Source organism: Gobio gobio, assembly GCF_949357685.1.
Source record: "Gobio gobio genome assembly, chromosome: 20".
Lineage (NCBI taxonomy): Eukaryota > Metazoa > Chordata > Actinopteri > Cypriniformes > Gobionidae > Gobio > Gobio gobio.
Genome location: NC_137113.1, coordinates 39756306 through 39777466, shown reverse-complemented (window position 1 = coordinate 39777466; position 21161 = coordinate 39756306). Strand labels below are relative to the sequence as shown.

Genomic DNA, 21161 nt, shown 5'->3' with positions numbered 1-21161 from the left:
AAAAACAGAAATGGAGGGATGCATAAGACTAATGACTTGTATTGAAGTGTTTGCCATTGAACATAATAACTCATTGGGGCACCAAGACTTTGAAACATAGTGTATTCATTTTCATAGCCATACTTCATACAGAAAGGCAGAATAAAATCATTAATGCACTTCCTCTATAAATAGCCACACTCAATAGTGAGTGCTTTGTTGATATTTAAAAGCATGACGCTGCTGTCAGATTGAGCCGGCACAGCTGTGGCCTACAATATGTTCTGAAATATCTCTGACTGGAGGTCTAACCATTCCGGCAGAGCACTTTAGTTCCTCGGCTCAGGTCACGAGCAGCGTGGTTTCCTGAGCCCGCTGCTCCGCTTCCAGGTTTCATCTCAAAGCACAGTTGGTGGGAGCACCTTGCCTGCGGCATAAACGCATTTGACTCCCACTGAATTTCCGACCTGCCGCTCTGCTCTGCCTTTCCTTGGAAAACCACTGTTTTCTCCACAGTGAGGCCTTGCATGCCAGTAGCGACTCATTATAGAGTACAGAGAGCCTGACGGAGACCTACCGATAAGAATGGAGTACAGGATTCCCGGGCGCTCTGATGGAGGCTGGATGTTTCTATCTTGATCCACAGCTTGAATGGGAGGAGTCACATTGACAGGGTTTACTCGGCTCTGGAAAAAAGACACAGAGAAAATTATGGCATTATTTACACACAAAAAGGTTCTTCCTAAAATCTAGTTTTAAATATTTTTAGAACATTTCCGCTTAGTATTCATGTGGATTTGGTAGGTTAACCCTGATAGGTCACCGTGATTTTGCCAAGTAAGACATGTTCCTGGATCAACATCTTTTGATGATCTTGGAACAACATTCCTGTCTGAAAATGTAGTGTTAACCATTATACATACCCCTAAACGTAACCCAACCAATAAGTTATCCCTAAAATCAGAGGGAAATTATAGGTGAATAACACTGACGTAGAAACACCTAACCCTGGTTGTAAGGCTATGTATTATAATTGCACCACATGACTTTGATTTTAAAGACATTTTCCCCCAAATATATTACCCAAAATAATATATTTCACTGGCTTCACTGCTTATTTTTCAATCGATCAATCAATCAATCAATCAATCAATCAATCAATCAATCAATCAATCAATCAATCAATCAATCAATCAATCAATCAATCAATCAATCAATCAATCAATCAATCAATCAATCTACTTAATGTTTTCTTTTTTTTTTAAACTTCATTAACTCATCAGGACAGATGACATCTAAGAAATGTTTCCATTTCATGCCCCCCAAAACTGGATTTCATGATTATCATAGAACAGGTGTATTCACTCATTGTATGTAATATAATAAGATGTGTAAAGAGTACCTGAAAATAGGGTTACCAGACGTCCCGTTTTCCCTGGGACAGTCCCATATTTAAGCTCTATTTTTAATGTCTTTGCAAGGTGACCATAAAAACAATTAGTAGTCTTCTGACATGTGAAAATAGCCTAATTAAGGGTAGCCATCTTTGTCTTAGTATATTTTGGACAACAAAATTGCCATCCAATCACAATTTGTTATTGATTAACTTGGAGATCTGAAGTAATTTGTATCTCTATCGTATTTGTCCTATTGCTTGTAATTTACTTCTTCTTTTCTTTTCTTTTCTTTTCTTTTTTTTTTAAATACAAAAAAAAAGTACAATAACTATATAATATGGCATACCGTCACCTAAAGGATTATTAGGAACACCCGACTAATACTGTGTTTGACCCCCTTTTGCCTTCAGAACTGCCTTAATTCTACGTGGCATTGATTCAACAAGGTGCTGAAAGCATTCTTTAGAAATGTTGGCCCATATTGATAGGATAGCATCTTGCAGTTGATGGAGATTTGTGGGATGCTCATCCAGGGCACGAAGCTCCCGTTCCACCACATCCCAAAGATGCTCTATTGGGTTGAGATCTGGTGACTGTGGGAGCCATTTTAGTACAGTGAACTCATTGTCATGTTCAAGAAACCAATTTGAAATGATTCGAGCTTTGTGACATGGTGCATTGTCCTGCTGGAAGTAGCCATCAGAGGATGGGTACATGGTGGTCATAAAGGGATGGAAATGGTCAGAAACAATGCTCAGGTAGGCCGTGGCATTTAAACGATGCCCAATTGGCACTAAGGGGCCTAAAGTGTGCCAAGAAAATATCCCTCACACCATTACACCACCACCAGCCTGCACAGTGGTAAGAAGGCATGAGGGATCCATGTTCTCATTCTGTTTACGCCAAATTCTGACTCAGCAGAAATCGAGACAGAAATCGAGACTCATCAGACCAGGCAACATTTTTCCAGTCTTCAACTGTCCAATTTTGGTGAGCTCGTGCAAATTGTAGCCTCTTTTTCCTATTTGTAGTGGAGATGAGTGATACCCGGTGGGGTCTTCTGCTGTTGTAGCCCATCCGCCTCAAGGTTGTGCGTGTTGTGGCTTCACAAATGCTTTGCTGCATACCTCGGTTGTAACGAGTGGTTATTTTAGTCAAAGTTGCTCTTCTATCAGCTTGAATCAGTTGGCCCATTCTCCTCTGACCTCTAGCATCAACAAGGCATTTTCGCCCACAGGACTGCCGCATACTGGATGTTTTTCCCTTTTCACACCATTCTTTGTAAACCCTAGAAATGGTTGTGCATGAAAATCCCAGTAACTGAGCAGATTGTGAAATACTCAGATTGGCCCGTCTGGCACCAACAACCATGCCACGCTCAAAATTGCTTAAATCACCTTTCTTTCCCATTCTGACATTCAGTTTGGAGTTCAGGAGATTGTCTTGACCAAGACCACACCCCTAAATGCATTGAAGCAACTGCCATGTGATTGGTTGATTAGATAATTGCATTAATGAGAAATTGAACAGGTGTTCCTAATAATCCTTTAGGTGAGTGTATATTTCATCTTTATCATTAAATACAATTTCTCATATCATGAAATAAGTTTTTGGTCACAAAGTTTCAGTGAATTATTATTATTTTTTTTTTTGTCAACCGAAGTAGTAATGTGACTTTTTTTGTGTGTGGAGGGTAATGATGGGGAGTTGGGTTGGTGTGTCTGTCCATCCTTTCCCATATTCCACCATGAAAAATCTGGTCACCCTACCTGGAAACCATACTTAAGCAAAAGTACAGATAACTTACAACGAAAATTACCCCATTGCAAGTTACAAGTCACCAATTCCAATATCGCTGATATCTTTGGTACTCAGTAAAACTGCAAAGTAGCCAAAAATATACGCAAGTAGATTAACTGATTACATTCACTTTACACCACGGAATATATTTTGAAATAAATTAATAGATGTACTATTTGTCATTTTTCCAGTAACAATAAACTTACTTAACTATGCCAATGATGAGTTTTTACGGCTTTCCTTGTTATCAGTGTTATAAGTTGGGGGGCGTTATTACGCATCTCCTGAACGAGTACAGTATCTCCAGATCAAAACACAGGTGAAGAAGAAGCAGAAACGAGCAATTTCATATGTAAGCAAATGCACATGAAAAATAACGCGACTATCAACAATAAACAGCATATAAATCAAAATAGCTGAATGTTACTGAGGGAAATGTCGACCCAGTACGAGTTATAGGACTGTAAAACTTTGGGGGTGTTGATCGACTTGATCTACTCCATCTATGTTTTTATCATCGTTCTGAATCTGATCCAAATTTATCAAAATTATTTTTTTTTATTATTTTCATGAAACTTACCCACATTTGAGTGTTGATTAAAAAATAATGCATTAAGTTACAATACAAATCAGGATCTGTTCTATGTTTTGATATAATGCATGTTCAGATATTCACACAACAAAATATTCTGGGGGCCATGAAATTTTTCTGAAAATGACCAAAAATGCTGGCAGTAGCTGGCAACTTAAAAAAAAAAAAACACTGGCAGTGAAAGAGTTATAAAAGCTAAAAGTATTAAGACACTTAAGACACAAATTAATTTAATGTTGTTCAACTGAACAAATTTTTACTAGAAAACAAGATTTTGGCATTGTCATGTTACGTGTAACGTACTTGCAAATACAGAGGAAAGAAGATGGCAAGGAGAGATTGATGTTACATAAATTTGTCAGGGAACAAAACGACAACACAATGATCACATGTGAGAAGAAGCATAAACATTCCTGTCACTTGCTGCAAATGAGCTGTACATGTTTGTCCGAAAAATTCAAGGCCGCATTTCCCCTCTCTCGTTTATGAGCTCCAGAGACTCGTCTTCCACGTTTCCTGAGCCTGAGGGATAAGTAAATCTCCCTTTGCCTTTCTCTCTGTCTCGGCCATAATATCACCAGTCAGTAAATATGCTCATCTATAATTCAAGCTGCCTCTGGAAAATGACAGTGTTACAGTGAGTGGCATGAGTGAACCCTGAGACGACCGGGTAAAAATGAAGCTGCCAGAAAATAATAAATAAATAAAAAATAAATAAAAAAGCTGCTCTGCAAGTCAGCAAAGAGCAGGGAGAAACTAATCCTCAAGACAGCTGTGCCAAAACTCTGTTCCGAAAAACTATTTGTCCAATTGGGTGGCAGGATCTTGAGATAGACACTTTTAGCAAAGTGCCTGACACAAGCATAAAGTTACGATGAAATTGAAGTCTTCCATATTATGAGATACTTAAGAGTTAACAGACTATATAAAAAGAAAATCATGTGATTTGGTAAGAATGGAGTATGTTTACCTGAGAAATGCTAAGTTCGGGTAGCGATTAGCTTACTCTAAAATGCTACAAACAACAAATTTCTGCCTCATGACATGACCAAAATCCACATTAGATCGCAATCGGAAGTTATTACAAACACTCAAAGGTAGTTTACAATGAGTTTTGAGCAAAGGCCTAGCATTAATCTCATAAATTGTCATGTGTAGCTTGATGCTAATTGTAGCTATAATTCACCTGTTACCCAGACACGGTTAATTTTCAAATGATGTATGTTTTCAAAATAATTCATGTAAGGTCGTAAGAAAATGGTTTGTTATCTAGAAAGATTTTTGATAATAGGTGGGTATAATATCCGGATCAAAGGGACATGGATGAGAAAGCCATGTAATACCAGAGTAAAGTAATGCCACAACTTAATTTTGAAAACAGTGTTCTTGTCATCATTTTTCCTGTCAATGCAATTGGCTACGGCAGTCACCTGAATTCACTGGCATGACTATAAAAGAGTGCCTGCATAAAACCTCATCAACTTCGATTGATCTGAATGAAGACACGCAGGAATGGGTAAACTAGGGCGAAGTGCGGATTTCTCCTTCTCCTTTATCCCCAAGAGACACAGGCGCACACCGAAGGTGTTCCCATAGCGTCAACAAATGAAGCAGAAGCTCGTTCCCTTCTCAGGGAATCGGGTTAAATATGTAACCCTAAGATTTTAACTCAACCCTGCAATTTATGGTGTGTTCAAGTTTTCCTGGGAAGTTTGTAGTTTGCCGGGACATGCTCGAGCTGCCGGACTCTGACCTAAAGCGCGCGCAGACGCCCACAAGCCTTTCACTCAGACAGATCGCGAAGTCAGTTTCGCAGATTACAGTTTTTCTCAGTCTCTTTGGTATATTTATCAGATCAGAATTGAAATTCTCAAAACTACCTGTTCAATCTTCACATAATTTTGTCACTTGTGCACATCAAAAAAGCAGTTTCTCATTTCTTTGAACAAGTTGCAAATGCTTTGGTACATCCATGCAAATGATTATGTACAATTCTCTGCTGTTTCCTACATTATCAGTTGGTTTTGTCATGTTGATCAAAATGTATTATGATGGGTCTCTGTTGAATAGTCTCACCCCCCACAACATTTAGGCATTAGTTCATAGCACAAGTCTTGACATGCAAAATGGTTGAACAAGTTGTCATAATATTTCAACCATTTCTATACATTTCCGTTAGACGTTCACATTTCTACTTTTGTTTTTCAGGTTTTTTTTCTTTGTGCTATGCAGTGCTGTCTTTTCCTTTCTGTATCGCAATGACATGGTCTGTCAACAAATTACAGTACAAACAGTAAAAGTGTAAATGTGAATCTTGTCCAGTCTCTTGCAATCAAACTCCCACATACACTAAGGTGTAACCTACAATTTACAATAATTGTCAAAACTTTAGACATAGTTTACATTAGAACATCCCCCCAGAGTACACTGTTATATTGACAACATGACTAAGCAATTTGACTGTCTTATCCGTACACAATGACACAAGGACTTGTCATTCTGATGGCACTGACATGGTCATTGACACAGATATTTACTTTTGAGAGATGAACTAAGGATTTTGAGCAAGAGACTGGCTTTTGCAGGTAATCCATGGTGTTTTGCTATTTGTACGAATTGTTTTGAGAAATGCACTTACTGTTTTGCAAATTGTGAGTTTGATTCGAGAAATGTACCAAAGCGACTGAGAAAAACTGTAACGAGTTTGAATGGTCAAAAATATGTCTTTAGTGAATGTATACTGAGTTGAATGAGAACTCGGATGTGTTACAATAAATTTGGTCCGTGCACCTCTTAAAGGGCCGGACCTAATATTCTGTGTGAAGCAGGGCAGGGCAGGACTATGCTGGCCAAGTGAGTTTTTAGGGTTTAAACTTTTTTTTTTTTTTTGATAAAACAATGAATAGTAAGTTCTGTCATATTATTCAATTACTTATACAGTTTGTTTGCCATGGTATCGATTCAGTATCGGTATTGAGGCATAGTCTGGTATCGTATCGAAGTCATAATTTTGGTATTGGGACAACTCTAATCTATATAAAAATTGCTGATATTCTCTTTTTTATGTTATGTTGGTTTACAAATTTGTACCTTTTTACATTTTTACTCTTTTAGTGTTACATTTTGTCAAGGGCATGTTTACATTTATATTTTTTTATAGTACACTACTGAATGCCAAAGTAAATTAAATGTTTTTAAGTAAAATAGTTGGAAATGTTTGCGATAAATTAGTCGATAGATCAATCGATTAATCGATAAATTTGTAGATAGATTAATCGATATAAAAATTATAGCCGTTAGTGGCAGCCCTATTTACAACGCCATGTGCGTTCAAGTCACTTTTGTCGGAGTAAGATGACTCTGGGGTGGCAGTGGCTCAGTGGTTCATGTAGGTTTTCTACAAAACCAGAAGGTTGGTGGTTCAATCCCTGGTTTCACCTGACCAAGTGTCGAGGTCTCCATGAGCAAGACACCTAACCCCAGCTGCTCCCGACAAGCTGGATGGTGCCTTGCATGGCTGACACCGCCGTCGGTGTATGAAGAGGTGAATGTGAGGCACTATGTAAAGCGCTTTGGATGGCCATGGGTCTGTTGAAAACGCTATATAAATGCAGCCCATTTACCATTTACCAAGATGGCAGAGTACTTTTTCTTAATTAATTACACAAAAATACAGCAAGGTTCTTAACATTTATTTCCAGAAAACGAAGAACAAGGAATGTGAATCAGGTGTGTTTTTAATTAAGTCACACTTATGAAGCCACTGTAAACTTTATTGTTACATATTATATTGTTATATTATAATCTATAATCTATCATAGTTATCGTTTATCGCTGTAAATAGAAAAGCCTGACAACATCACTGCTAAATACCTTTAAGTATTGTGGTATTCCGCCATGTTTCTCACTGACACGCCCCCAACTTGTAAAGATCGGGGCTTAAAGAAAATCCAGAGCTTTTACGACTTTATGGTGGCATTATGGTGGGTGCTTCAACTCGTAAAAGTGATCTTTACATGACTTGAACGCACCATTAATCAATGGCTTTGCTTCTGAAAAATTGCTTTGCTACTGAAAGTACATGATTTAAAAATGAAACCACATGAAGCTACACATTTTGTGATGCTACCGCCTTGCTACTGATAAATGCAGTTAAACGAATATCTCTTGTAGTGATGATATTGTCCCACATTGAGAACCACTCACATGTTTTTCAAAAGAGTTTTATACAGTTGAATTTTTACTCAGGAATGAGAGTGATGTCTCAATTGCATTTAAACTACTGGAAAATAGTCGTATTTGTCTGTCTAGACTTTACATCACCTTCCACAATAATTTTCTTGCCAATAATTTAGCAATAAATGTGTCTCCCATAATTTATGTTATTTGTTTATAATCAGAACGAGCAATGTTCAATTAATTTATGAATCGTTCTTGAACGTCAATGAATGGATCAAATGACTTCTGAATCTGTTGATTCAGAAAGCACTCATGCACTGAATCATTTGGAGTGTTTTCTCAGTCTGTAAAATAACAGTAAGAGCACTAGATAAAGTGGATATTTGTTCTCAAATCGATTGAAATCAAACCTGTCAGAGATGAAGAAGTTCTTTATTGAGTTCAACACCTGCACAAGTAGTTTATGAATGACTTTTCAATCGAAAGAGTGTTAAAACACTACACTACAAAATCACTACAAAAAGTGATTACCGTTGCTTGGACATGTAACCTGGTCTTTGAGTACATTGAATACATGATACAAGTGAATAGATTAGAGTGGAAACTAGAAGGTCTTTCCTTCTGTTTATTGGATTCTTTCCCATTTTAATGTAAAATAGCAGTACAAAAGACTGCATTCCAGTGTTGTTGTATTACTTACAGTGCCTTCCACTAATATTGGCACCCATGGTATATATGAGCAAAGGCGACTATGAAAATGAATCTGCGTTGTTTATCCTTTCATCCTCCAGCCTAATCTTTCATTCAAAAAGTTCACAAAATTGTAATCTTTCATTGAAGTAAAAGAATTGAAAGTGTTAACTCACATTATGAGATGAATGTTTTTTCTCCAATGCATGTTGGCCACAATTACTGGCACCCCTAGAAATGAGCACAATATCTCTGAAGTATATTCCTGGATATTTTTTTTAGCTCAAGAGGGTGACTAGGAGCATGAAAATGTAATAGATCAGTTGAGTCTTGGGGTCAGAAAGCCTAAAAAATATAAAAATGATCAAACAGCACCTACATCACCAAGTTGTTTGGAAGGGTTTCAAGAAAAATCCTCCTCGCTCATCCAAAAACAAACTCCATATTTCCAAACAGCATATTCAGTTGTCAGACACGACTGGAACTTCAAAAGGGGCCGAATTCTATGGTCAGGTGAAACTAAAAAAAGAGCTTTTTGGCAGCAAACCTACCAGATGAGTTTGGTGCAAACAGCAAAAAAGTAACCCATGCCCACAGTTAAATATACCGCTGGATCTTTAATGTTCTGGGCCTATTTTTTAGCTGGAGGTCCTGGACATCTTGTTCAGATACATGGAATCATGGATTCAAGCAAATACCAACAGATTAAAAAAATCAAAACCTGACCCCTTTTGCTAGAAATCTTATAATGGACAGTGGTTGGATCAGGACAATGATCCAAAACTAACATCCAAATCAATACAAAAATGTGTCACTAAGCACAAAGTGAAGCTTCTGCCATGGCCGTCCCAGTCCCCTGACCTGAACCCTATAGAAAATGAGTGGGCTGAACTGAAGAGAAGAAGCACCAACATGGAGCTGGGAATCTGAAGTTTCTGGAGAGATTCTGTATGGGGGAATGGTCTCTGATCTCCAAAATCAGGCTTTATAGAAGAAGACTCAGAGATGTTCCCTTTCAAGGGAACTTGCGCTGCATCGATTGACGCTGTGGGAACAATCTGCGTGATTGCGTCCCCACAGCGCCAATCAACGCAGTGTCTCGTTCCCTCTTCAGCGAACCAAGGTTACCGTCGTAATCGAGATTTTATCTTAGGAAAAGGACATTGCGATAATTGGGTGTCAATAATTGTGGCCGAAAATTTCAAAATGTGATTTTTCCCCAACTTTTCCCAACAATTGTTTTGCTTCAATGAAAGGTTAGAATTTTTTTAAAAATTCATAACATAAATAAAAAGTATTTTCACAGCCGCCTTTGCTCATATTTACCAAGGGTGCCAATATTAGTGGAGGGCACTGTAAACAATTTATTACTTCTTAATATTTTGAATCAACATTTTCAGTTTCCCTTTTAATTTTAGATTAAGGTTAATTAATTTTATTATGTGCTTTTTTTCTTTTTGGGGGAATTTCCCACCCTGTTTTAATGTCGACCAGGTAAAAATAAAAATTTGGGTTCGCTTAGAAAATAGCACAGCTCTTCTCAACAGGCCACAAAACCATTGCACAACTGGGATTGTTGGATTGTTCAATCGTGATAGTGATGTGTACCTTAAAGAAAGAAAAAAAGCACTACTGATTTAAAATGAAATGAAAACTGACTTAGAGCGTAATCAGATAGGCTTATATAACCTTATAGGGTAGAAGCATGAAGCACTATAAATAAAATCCAAATACACCCGCAGATCACAAATGCCAAACGCAAGGAGAGCAATACAATCTCAAAGATCATTTCTCATTTCAAAAGAACCGAACACATCACCCGGTCTCGGCTATGCTGTATAAAAATGGTAAGTGGACACACAAACACATGTATTCCTTCTAGACTTAATAAGCAGCAGCAGAAAATCAGCATGGTTAAGATTTATTTCTCATGGTTGCCCTGTAATTCCCAGCCCCTGCAATTATAATGCCTCTGACAGCAGTAAATCACAAGCTTGTGGGTCTTCGCTCGGTATGATTACCCATAATACTCTCTCAGTCATCCATTATGCACACAAATGCTGCATTTGTACAGTCCTGGGAGAAAATACACAAGAGAAAATGACTTATTTACAGTAATATATTTGATATTACTTATGCAAGACATCATAAGCTGATGTAGCTCACAATTCGCAGTTTGCTTGTTTCATATTAGCTAGAGCAATGCTTGTCTGCATGAACATGGATATGTTTGGCTGGTATGCTTGCTTTGCCAAATCAATATTTTAAAATACACAAAGGCTGTGTGTCCACCAAAGTTATTAGGTTGCATGGCAACAGCATGAATAGTTAAAATTAATGAACTATACTAGCATGTGGAATAACTGACTATTAATAAAAAATACTGCTGTCAAAATTAGTGCGTTAACGCATGCAATCTTTTTTTCAGTTTAAAGTCTTAAAAATATTTAATGCCATTAACGCAGGATCCGTTTTTCTATCATCCTTTGGCTAGCGCTAAATTATATGATCATGCTCTTATTCATGCAAATGCTTTTAAACTATTTTAATCTATATTTAATTTATAATGTATGCTGTTAAGAAAGGTGTTTGATAACTTTATTCAATATGTATATGTCTAGGTAGGAAGGCCACAGGTAAATATGACATTTATAATGGGTTTAAGTGAAGATTGTTTTAAGTTCACTTAAATTAAAAGTTGATATTTTTTAAAGCCTAATAAATGTGGAAATTGATAGCTTTCAATTGTACTTTGTTGAATCTATCATTCATGCAAAAAAAGAAAAATTCATAGAGACTTCAGTATCAGTATTAGTATCAGTGATAGCCTTCATTCATAAAAATTGCCATTACAACAAATATTTAAAATATGTTGTAGTCAAGACCACCTAATCCAAGACCAAGTCGAGTCCGAGACCAATGTGTGTTGAAACCAAGACAAGACCAAGACTTTGAGGGGTTGAGACCATGACAAGACCAAGACAGGACGAGAGAGAGTCAAGACCAAGACCAGACAAGCACTCCTTCAAGGAGTTTGAAGAAACTCCTTGAAGGTTTTAACTTTTAGTATGACAATGTTAGCCTTAAATTTAGGAATAAGCTGGTGTGTTCCAAAACAATGACAAAACGATTCGGACAGGGTAAATATGCTTTCAGTTGAGGCTAATGAAGTCTGGTTTCACGTTAGTTTCATACGCACCGCGACAGCGCACACACATAGTCTTTACCAAACAGAAAGGCTCTAGTCAAACTGTGATATTAACGAAACACTGTTGGCTGTTTTAAAAAGGGGAGGGGCTTATTACAGATGGAGCCATTTCAGGGGAAATTACGCCAACAAATTGAATAATGCTGCGCATTTCAAGGCACTTCAGTGGGCCTTTAAATTCATAGAGATCCACATTACTACCTGAGAAATGACTTATAATATATAAAATTAGAATAAGACACTATATAGAGCTGTTACCAATCAAATGAAATCATTAACAACAAAATTAATCTTTGCGCTACAGAGATGACACAGAAGATGCATCTAAATTGGTAAATTACAAATGCATAAATAATGTTATTGATTGCATCTGAAGCAGTACGTTTTACATCCAATCACATTAATGATGTTAATAAATAAATCAGGCAATGCACTGGCAATTTAGTAATATCCCAGCAGTTGTGGTCTTGACCGGTCAACTGCAAAACAAAAATCCCGAGTCCTCTTGGTCTGAGACCAAGACAAGACTCGAGTATACATGTGCTCGAGACCAAGACAAGACCAAGACCATAAAAAAATGGTCTTAAGACCGGTCTCGAGTACTACAGCACTAAAATATACCTTTTCAAAAAGCCTTTCCCCCTCTAGTTTAGTCTCGCTCAGCAGCTACACAGTAGCCCTATTTTCTGCCATTTTCCCTAACCTCACAGGAAAGAATATTCGTGATTGACAGCAAAACAACAACCCCCGAAGAGAGCACTTATGCCACATGTATGTCAGTGACATGACAGGCAGCTAATTGTCAACTGTGGTTCTGTTAATACAGCACTTACCAACTGAACACAACCCAAACATTTAGTCATGACCCATGAAAATTGCAGGTTGTCATCACATGAACAGAACCCTATTTAGCTTGTCAAACAGTACTGACAATTGTATAGTGCTGTTGTTTGAATGAAACCTAAGGCATGTGATATACCTAAGTATATCCAAACGCTTCTCGTTGTGCAAACTAATGAAACACTGGACCCTATCATACACGCGACGCAAGTGTTTTTTTGCTAGTTTCAGCCCAACGCAGTTATCATTTTCACGTCCATCGCCATGTTGTTTAAATAGCAAATGTGCTCAGGTCCATCTGTTCGCGCATGGGTGTGCGGGTCTGAAAACAAGGTGTGTTCAAGCGCATTGTTGCCGTTGCTATTTTGAGACAACTGAAAACGACTGCACCAATGACTTTAGAGCAGGTTTTTGTTGGTCAATGGTGCAGTTTTTTTGCTAGTTTCAGCCCAACGCAGTTATCATTTTCACGTCCATCGCCATGTTGTTTAAATAGCAAATGTGCTCAGGTCCATCTGTTCGCGCATGGGTGTGCGGGTCTGAAAACAAGGTGTGTTCAAGCGCATTGTTGCCGTTGCTATTTTGAGACAACTGAAAACGACTGCACCAATGACTTTAGAGCAGGTTTTTGTTGGTCAATGGTGCAGTCGTTTTCAGTTGTCTCAAAATAGCAACACACCAACAATGCGTGTGTTCAAGCTATTCTGTTCTCAGACCAGCACACAGTATTGTTTGTGTTATTTAAAGGATGTGTTCAGGGCCTGAAATTAACACCCGACCACGCGCCAAATGCGGGTGAATTTTGCAATTGGCGGGTAACACTGTCAATCTACCTGCCATATTGGCAGGTAGCCAATGAGAATTGAGTGATTCATTGGGCAGTTTGAGAGGATGCGACAACGTTCATGTTATCGGAAAGAAGATGAGGCCCTTCGCTGAATACGTTTGGATGTGCGAGTATTAAACTGTTAGTGAGATGGGACGAAATAATAATGCAACGCTGACGTAAGCTAGCCTACAGTACAATGACAGTTGTACAGATGTGTGTCAGTCATGTGCATGTTGGGAGTTGGGAAGCAGTGAGAAAATGCCCGGTACACGGTAACTTTACCAGTAATAATAATATTAATTTAGTTCTGTTTAACCGTTTCTGAACGTGACTAAATCAGCCATCAACACAGCCACGTGTGATGTGTTCACATACAAGCTGTGGTAGGTCTATGTGTGGACTCAGATTAGCAGCAGTCAGTATGACTGTCTGTGACACAGGACATCAATGAATAAAAAGTAAAAAAATGTATATTATAAGAGTTATTATTATTTATATTGATTTCGTTAATAACTTGACAGCACTTAAATGTGTATTCTTACAAGTTAAAGAACAATGTTTGTGGGACTAGTGGATTTTTGAAGGGGCAAGTGAAAGATAATTGTACAAGACAGATTAAAACATCAATAACAAAAAACTATGGAATCAACAAAATGCAAGAATGATTCGGCATTAATTTAGCGTAAGTGGTGATCGATAGTGTATAATAATATATAGCCTAATGTATAATAAACTGTTGCGCTGTTGACGCTGAATTACTGAATGATTCAGAGCTTTGAATGAATCATTTGTATCAAAGATTCAATTACCTATTCATAAACGACTGCCTAATACTTGAATGAATCAGCCGTTTGAACGACTCGACTCAATGACTCACTCATTAAAACATTCACCAGCTTCCACCTACTGGTGGTTTACTTTCATGTTTAATCATTCTTTCCAACTTTTCCTACACTGTAAAAAAATTTGGGGGGGGGGGGGGGGGGGGGATTGTGAAAATTGATCATTACATATTGGCCCAATAAATGACTTCCAAATAATTATCCCCATGTAATTTAAATACCTTATGAAAATAAGGTATTTTCACCAATTATCCTGTGTTGGAATTTACTTGTTAATAAAGTAATGTGATAAAATGTCAACTCTGTTGTCTGTATTCTGTATTTTGCTTAATTTATTTAGGCTATGTTTTTAGTCATTTTTGTCTTTTGGGACAGTGAGAAATAAACAATTTTGACTACAATTTAAAACATTTAATTGGACCAATCTCACAGTTTTACTGTAAAATATTTCTCCAATTCAAAATTTTCTAGTGACCGATCACATCTACATTTTTTAGTTGGCCATTTTATCAATTCACAGAAATAAAATTTGGCCAACTGAAAAATTTTGATGTGATCGGTCACTAGAAAATTTTAAATTGGAGAGGCCTGACATTTTTTACAGTGTTGGTAAATTACATTTTTCCATTGGCTCAACATATTATTTCTAACTGAGCCCATGTTAACAGACTGTTGCCACAATAGATAAGATTCAATTCACAGAAATTCAATTTGGCCAATTGAAAAATGTAGATGTGATCGCTCACTAGAAAATTTTGAATTGGAGAGGCCTTACATTTTTTACAGTGTATTTGTATATTCAAAAATATTTAAAACAATCTCATAACATTTTTTAATGCAGTTGTAATTTTTCAATGTAAATTATTTAATTTGATTGCTAACAGCCCTACAGTGTCTTATTATTCTAATTTAATTTATAGATAAAATTTAAGAAGATAAACTGAAAGCTGAAGCATAGCCTATATTTAATAAGATTATAGAAAAAATGCCCTCTAAAATATCAAAGATATGCAGATTTAAATATGTCAAAGACTGTTTAGAATATTTCTTTAGAATAAATTATATTTACAACACAAAAGAAAAAATCCGGACAAGCACGTGAACAGGCTTAATGTCGAGGAGAAAAACAAAAGTGGCTGGTGGTCAAAAAAGTAAATTTCAGGCCCTGGGTGTGTTAGTAATATGTGCTTATAGGCGGGTGCACAACACGCAAACACTCTGCTTATTACACACACAGGGACGCGCAGCAGCACACAATTTTTTTTTTATACATTAAAAAAATAAAAGGATTCCTCTCTGGATAAGAGTTCAGTCTTTCTGCTCGCAAATTCTGCCATGTGAATAACGAATCCACCATGGTGCAAGCGCAACTGGCTTTTAAAGGGAATGGGAGATGAGAGTCTGATTGGTTTATTGCACTTCACGCCCAAAACACACCCATGACTCATTAAGAGACTAGGTACAACCCTTTTGGACCATGCACCTGGTGCGGCGACCGTTTTTTCCGTCGTTAAACTAGCAAAAGTGGATTTGGACATGCCCTGAGTGCACCTGAACCATGCGCTTCAGACCATAAGCTCAGATCGTTAAAATAGGGTCCATTGTTTCACAATGCAATTCATAATGCAGTGAAATTCTCAGTGTTACCACAAGGGGTGCTATAGTGGGCATTAACAAAAACGTCTCAGTTACGTATGGTAACAGCAGTTATTTCAAATAGAAATATTCTGTAACATTATAAATGTCTTTACTGTCACTTTTGATCAATTTAATGCATCCTTGCTGAATAAAAGTATTAACTTCTTAGAAAAGCAAACAAACTTACTGACTTCCGAATCTTTGGAACGGTAGTGCATTAGTGGTCATTATGGTCATATTAACTGCATTACAGTTTGGGGTGACCCAATTCTGAATCCTGGCTTATGATCCCTTCCAGTCCCTTCTTTTTCTCTCTTTCCTACTCCCTGTCCACATTCCACACTGTCCTATCTGAATAACAGCAAAGCAGCAAAAATAAATCTAACCAAAAAAAATGTATTTATGACTCTGCAATGAGTATGTTTCTGGCCTAAGTGTTTAGGGAGTTGAAATGAGCTCGGTCCACGCGGGATCTTTGAACCCGGTCTTTTATTACAGTAATTAATGAGGAACGTGACTCATTACTGGTGTTTTATTAACCTCCCACCAAGAGCTCCCAACAGTAGGCCGCTGAAGCAATAAACTGGCCAAATACCCAAATTAGAGTATCAAAAAGTGTGTCATCCTGTTTGCTGCCCTTTAGATATAACTGAACTGACTTCAAGACTGCTTTCCACTGAGAGTTCACATGCAGAGAGTCTCCACAATAACACATTCAGACCCCTGGTGGGATAAAAAGAACTTATTAAATCTGGTTAAAAAAGATGTAATAATCTGTCTGTTGACTGGCAAATATAATTTTAATCAGTATAAAAAAATAGTATACATTTTAATTATTTTAAGGTGCAGTGTGTAATACTTGTGAGGATCTATTGACAGAAATGCAATATAATATCCATAACTATGTTTTCAGTGGTTTATAAAGACCTCAGATAATGAACCGTTATGTTTTATCACATTTGAATGAGCCACTATCTACATACACCACAGATCCCCTTACTGTGAAGTCGCCATTTTGCCCCACCATGTTTATACAGTAGACCTAAACGTAGCCTACAAACTGCTCTACAGCGCGCTAGCTACTCTCTGCTGTTTCAGACGACGACATCTTTGTCCTGTGTTGGCCACCGTAGCTTCTCTATATGTTTTGAAAGGAAGGGGATGCCGCAAAAATGTACACAGTGCACCTTTTATTCTTGTTTTCTTGTATCACTGTAAATTCAAGATCAATTTGCTAATTTTCATAATCATAATCTAGAGATGCACTGATTGACCGGCTAGGGATTGCAATCGGCCAATTTTCCTTATGATCGTCCCGAACCGTTGACCATCAAGACGTTTCACTTGGCGGCCATCTTTGAAATGTCTATTGGCATGCAAGTGCAGCTCTGATCTCTTTGGATGGGGAAACATCAAATTACGATTAAATTTTATATTTGAAATCACCAATGAAATCTTACAACAACTGTCTCATTAATTTGGTTTCTAAATGCTCAAATCAGAACACTGCTTGTTTCTATAGCAACTGGAGCTTCTAACGGCAGCTGCAGTGGCGCAATTACTTTACTAATCAACGATTGGCTCTTTCATTTAGAAGGCGGGGCTTATTCGCCACATTGGGTGTTGCACTTCCTCCCATTCATTAGTACTGGGGAGTGCACCTTAACGACAGGTCACACTTACAAAAAAATCGGCAGAGAAAATTGCAATCGGTGCATCTCTATCATAATCATATTCTCCAAATATGCACACATTTGGACTAAAAGCCCTAATGGACGCTGTTCAGTGAAGCTATGTGAACACAAATAAATCGGAGCAGATGCAGGGAATAGGAATGAACTGAATTATTCTATTCAATAACAAAAATTACAGATTGATTATTTTGCACTCCTGACATAAATTAAGAAATGAATGTCACTTTTAGTAAACAGTGGTCAAATACTGAAGCTGGAGTCTTTAATCTTTCTAATGATACTCAGTTTATCCCGAACAAGTAAGAGTGTGAGGTTTTAACGTGCTGTGAATGTTAAACAACAATAATATGGGACTGTCGGCGATCTTTGCCTATAAAGGGGTTAAAGGGTTAGTTCACCCAAAAATGAAAATTCTGTCATTAATTACTCACCCTTATGTCGTTCGACACCCGTAAGACCTCCGTTCATATTCGGAACACAAATGAAGATATTTTAGTTGAAAGCTGATGGCTGAGAAAGGCTTCAGATAGGCCTCCATTGGCATTCAGTACATTAATACTCCCAAGACCCATAAAAGGCACTTAAAACGTCGTTACAAAGTCCATCTCACCACAGTGACTCTACAATCATTTTATGATGCGACGACAATAGTTTTTGTGCGCAAAAAAAATCAAAATAACACCTTTATCCAACTTGTTATTGCCTTCCGTGTGTGCCTCCACGACGCATGCGCGAGAATATGACGCAGATCCGGCGTTCGGACACATGACCCAGAAGCGATTTGTTGACAAGCAGAGGAAGACGCGCGTGTCTAAGCTGTTGGATTCTACATTGATCGTGCTTTAGGTCTCGGCGTAGTTCTCAAAATGGGACTAAAGTGTGCATTTCATGGATTCCCGAACCCCGGCGCTACGTCATATTCTCGCGCATGCGTCGTGGAGGCACACACGGAAGGCAATAACAAGTTGGATAAAGGTGTTACTTAGATTTTTTTTGCGCACAAAAACTATTGTCGTCGCATCGTAAAATGATTGTAGAGTCACTGTGGTGAGATGGACTTTGTAACAACGTTTTAAGTGCCTTTTCTGGGTCTTGGGAGTATTAATGTACTGAATGCCAATGGAGGCCTATCTGAAGCCTTTCTCAGCCATCAGCTTTCAACAAAAATATCTTCATTTGTGTTCCGAATATGAACGGAGGACTTATGGGTGTCGAACAACATGAGGGTGAGTAATTAATGACAGAATTTTCATTTTTGGGTGAACTAACCCTTTAAATAAAAAAGTAATGTTTCAACATTTTACCTGGAAAATTCAGTTTAAGAAATGGAAGGTTTCAGCGTTTAAAACCATAGAACCCTCTATGACGGTGATGCAGTAATGGATGCCCTCAACTCATGAAACGCAAATAGCAAAAGCAGAAGATTACCTAATCATCGCCATTACAGAAATTATAAAACAGCACCTGGATCACAACGGCTGCTGCATTTTCTCACTCATCCTTTCAGCTGCCTGTTGAAATGGGGAAAAGCCATTACAGCGAGTCCTGCATGTATATGCTCAATAATCATCCATATGTGGGAACGGGAGAGGACTTCAAATAGCAGCCGTAGCTCAGCCAAAATGGCCAGTAGACTCTGAAAAAAGCTATTAATTTCTTCAGTCCTGGATCCCCCATATGTGACATTTACACTCATTGGTTTCCCCAAAGGAATTTGACTTGGTATCTGCGGTATCCATTTCAGATGGCCTATGCATGGGAAAGATGGCAAAAGTGAGGTGGTCACCACTTGAGGCTGGCTTTGCTTGACCTTTCATGTTGTGTTAGGAGTGGAGAGGCTCTCAGAGACCGAATAAAACACCTGTCAGACATGATCAGTTTGTCTAGGTGAAAGCATCTGCAATCCTCGCACCTTCCACACGCTATTCTTCTGTGCAGGAGAGCAACAGATGTGTCTCTCTTCTGCTGATTTGCTGAGAGAAATGTCTCTTAAAGGAAAAAGCTTTTTTTTTCTGAGGAAACAAATAGAGGATGAGGTAATCTTGAGGTAAGGTGTGTATGCGTGTGTGTACATGGTTGGAAAGCTGTATGACTTCTTAATTCAAAATGTTTTGGGAAGCTAGTTCCCCGGCCGATATGAAGGCACAGTGCAGAAATGATGTGTTAATCAGTATTCTTGTCTTGTTTTCCAGTAAAAAAGAAAAGAAAAAGAAAACCTATATCCTTAAAGCCCGTGTTAGAGGAAAAGTGCTAAACTAAAATACAAGCATTTCATTTATAAATATATAGTCATACATTTTTAAAAGTCTTATATTTTATCTCTGAAAGATAAAGAAAATATGCATATCAAAGTTAAATCTTTCAGAGACAAAATATAAGACTTACGAAATAATTTGTCAAATGTACAACATACACATATACATATATTTAATTGTTAAAACTAAAAAGTGAATGTATTATGTTTTTATAAATAATTGTATCATATATATATTTATACAACAGTTCCCTTTCGTTCAGTCACTACGACGTACGTTAGTGACTAACGAATGGGGGTTTCGCTTAGAAGCCAATCATCTTCATCGTATTCAACAGCGCCCAATGGCAGTGCCAATGCCATGGGCATGCGGAATTTGCATGCGTAACTCCGCCCCACCTCGTGGGTATATAAGGAAGTACGCTGCGAACATCGCATTATGTTTCTGCTTTGGAGCCAAGAGGATCTCTTCACTCCTACAAGCCTGAATTCTGAAGTCTTCTCTTCAGTCTTCGAGAGACCAGCGGTTCTCCAGGGTGTTGGTGTTACGGCGCGTTCCAGCGATCTCATGCTGCCTGCCTGCTGATCTGTGCAGTTATCTGCAACAGCTGTGTGTGTGTTTCCCTGGGCGCTTCGGCACTCTGCAGAGCTTTCCTCTCACAAAAAGAGCTTGCGCGTGGCACGTCTTTTTCAAGACGGTTCGCCCGTGCACTTCCGGGTGCGATCGATCTCCGTTGCTGTCTATGGGCACATTCACTGCTCGATGTGTTTGGGCTTCAGCACGTTCGGGCAGTGTTTGTGGATGCGTCATGTTCCCACTGCGGGAACGTGACCATCGCGATGTTGCGGTCGAGACTCAGTGATCTCCGTGAGGAGAGAGAGTCCCCTCTGCCACACCCCAATCTACCGTCTCCGAGTGAGGCGGTACTTTGGCTGGTGGCCAGGGTGACCTGAGTGCGGTGCCGTGGTATTAAGAACCCCGACGATCATTCCTCGGGCCACGCCCCCTCTTGCACATTGCTTAAACCCGCGAGTGTTGGACTGAAACAGCGGCCCGTCTCTGACGCCTCGTTCGTTTCGTTCACGCTCCAGATAGCAGTGAGATGTCGATCGCCGCATCCCAAGGTGGGCTGGAGTCCTTTGGGGATGACGATTAGGAGTTGTGCTCCGCCTCCGGGTGTGTCAGCGCTGCCTGATCCGACCTAAGGTTGACAGCCAT

General features: G+C 38.5%; 1 protein-coding gene across 1 annotated transcript in view; it reads right to left on the bottom strand.

Annotated features, from left to right (window-relative positions):
* Positions 1-21161, bottom strand: part of pcdh15b (protocadherin-related 15b) — a gene marked incomplete at its 3' end in the record, with an annotated part of 357459 nt that overhangs the window by 220000 nt on the left and 116298 nt on the right. The window contains exon 10 of the mRNA XM_079845636.1: positions 557-665. Within this exon, the coding sequence (XP_079701762.1) occupies positions 557-665 (109 nt within the window). The remainder of the gene's footprint in view (positions 1-556; positions 666-21161) is intronic.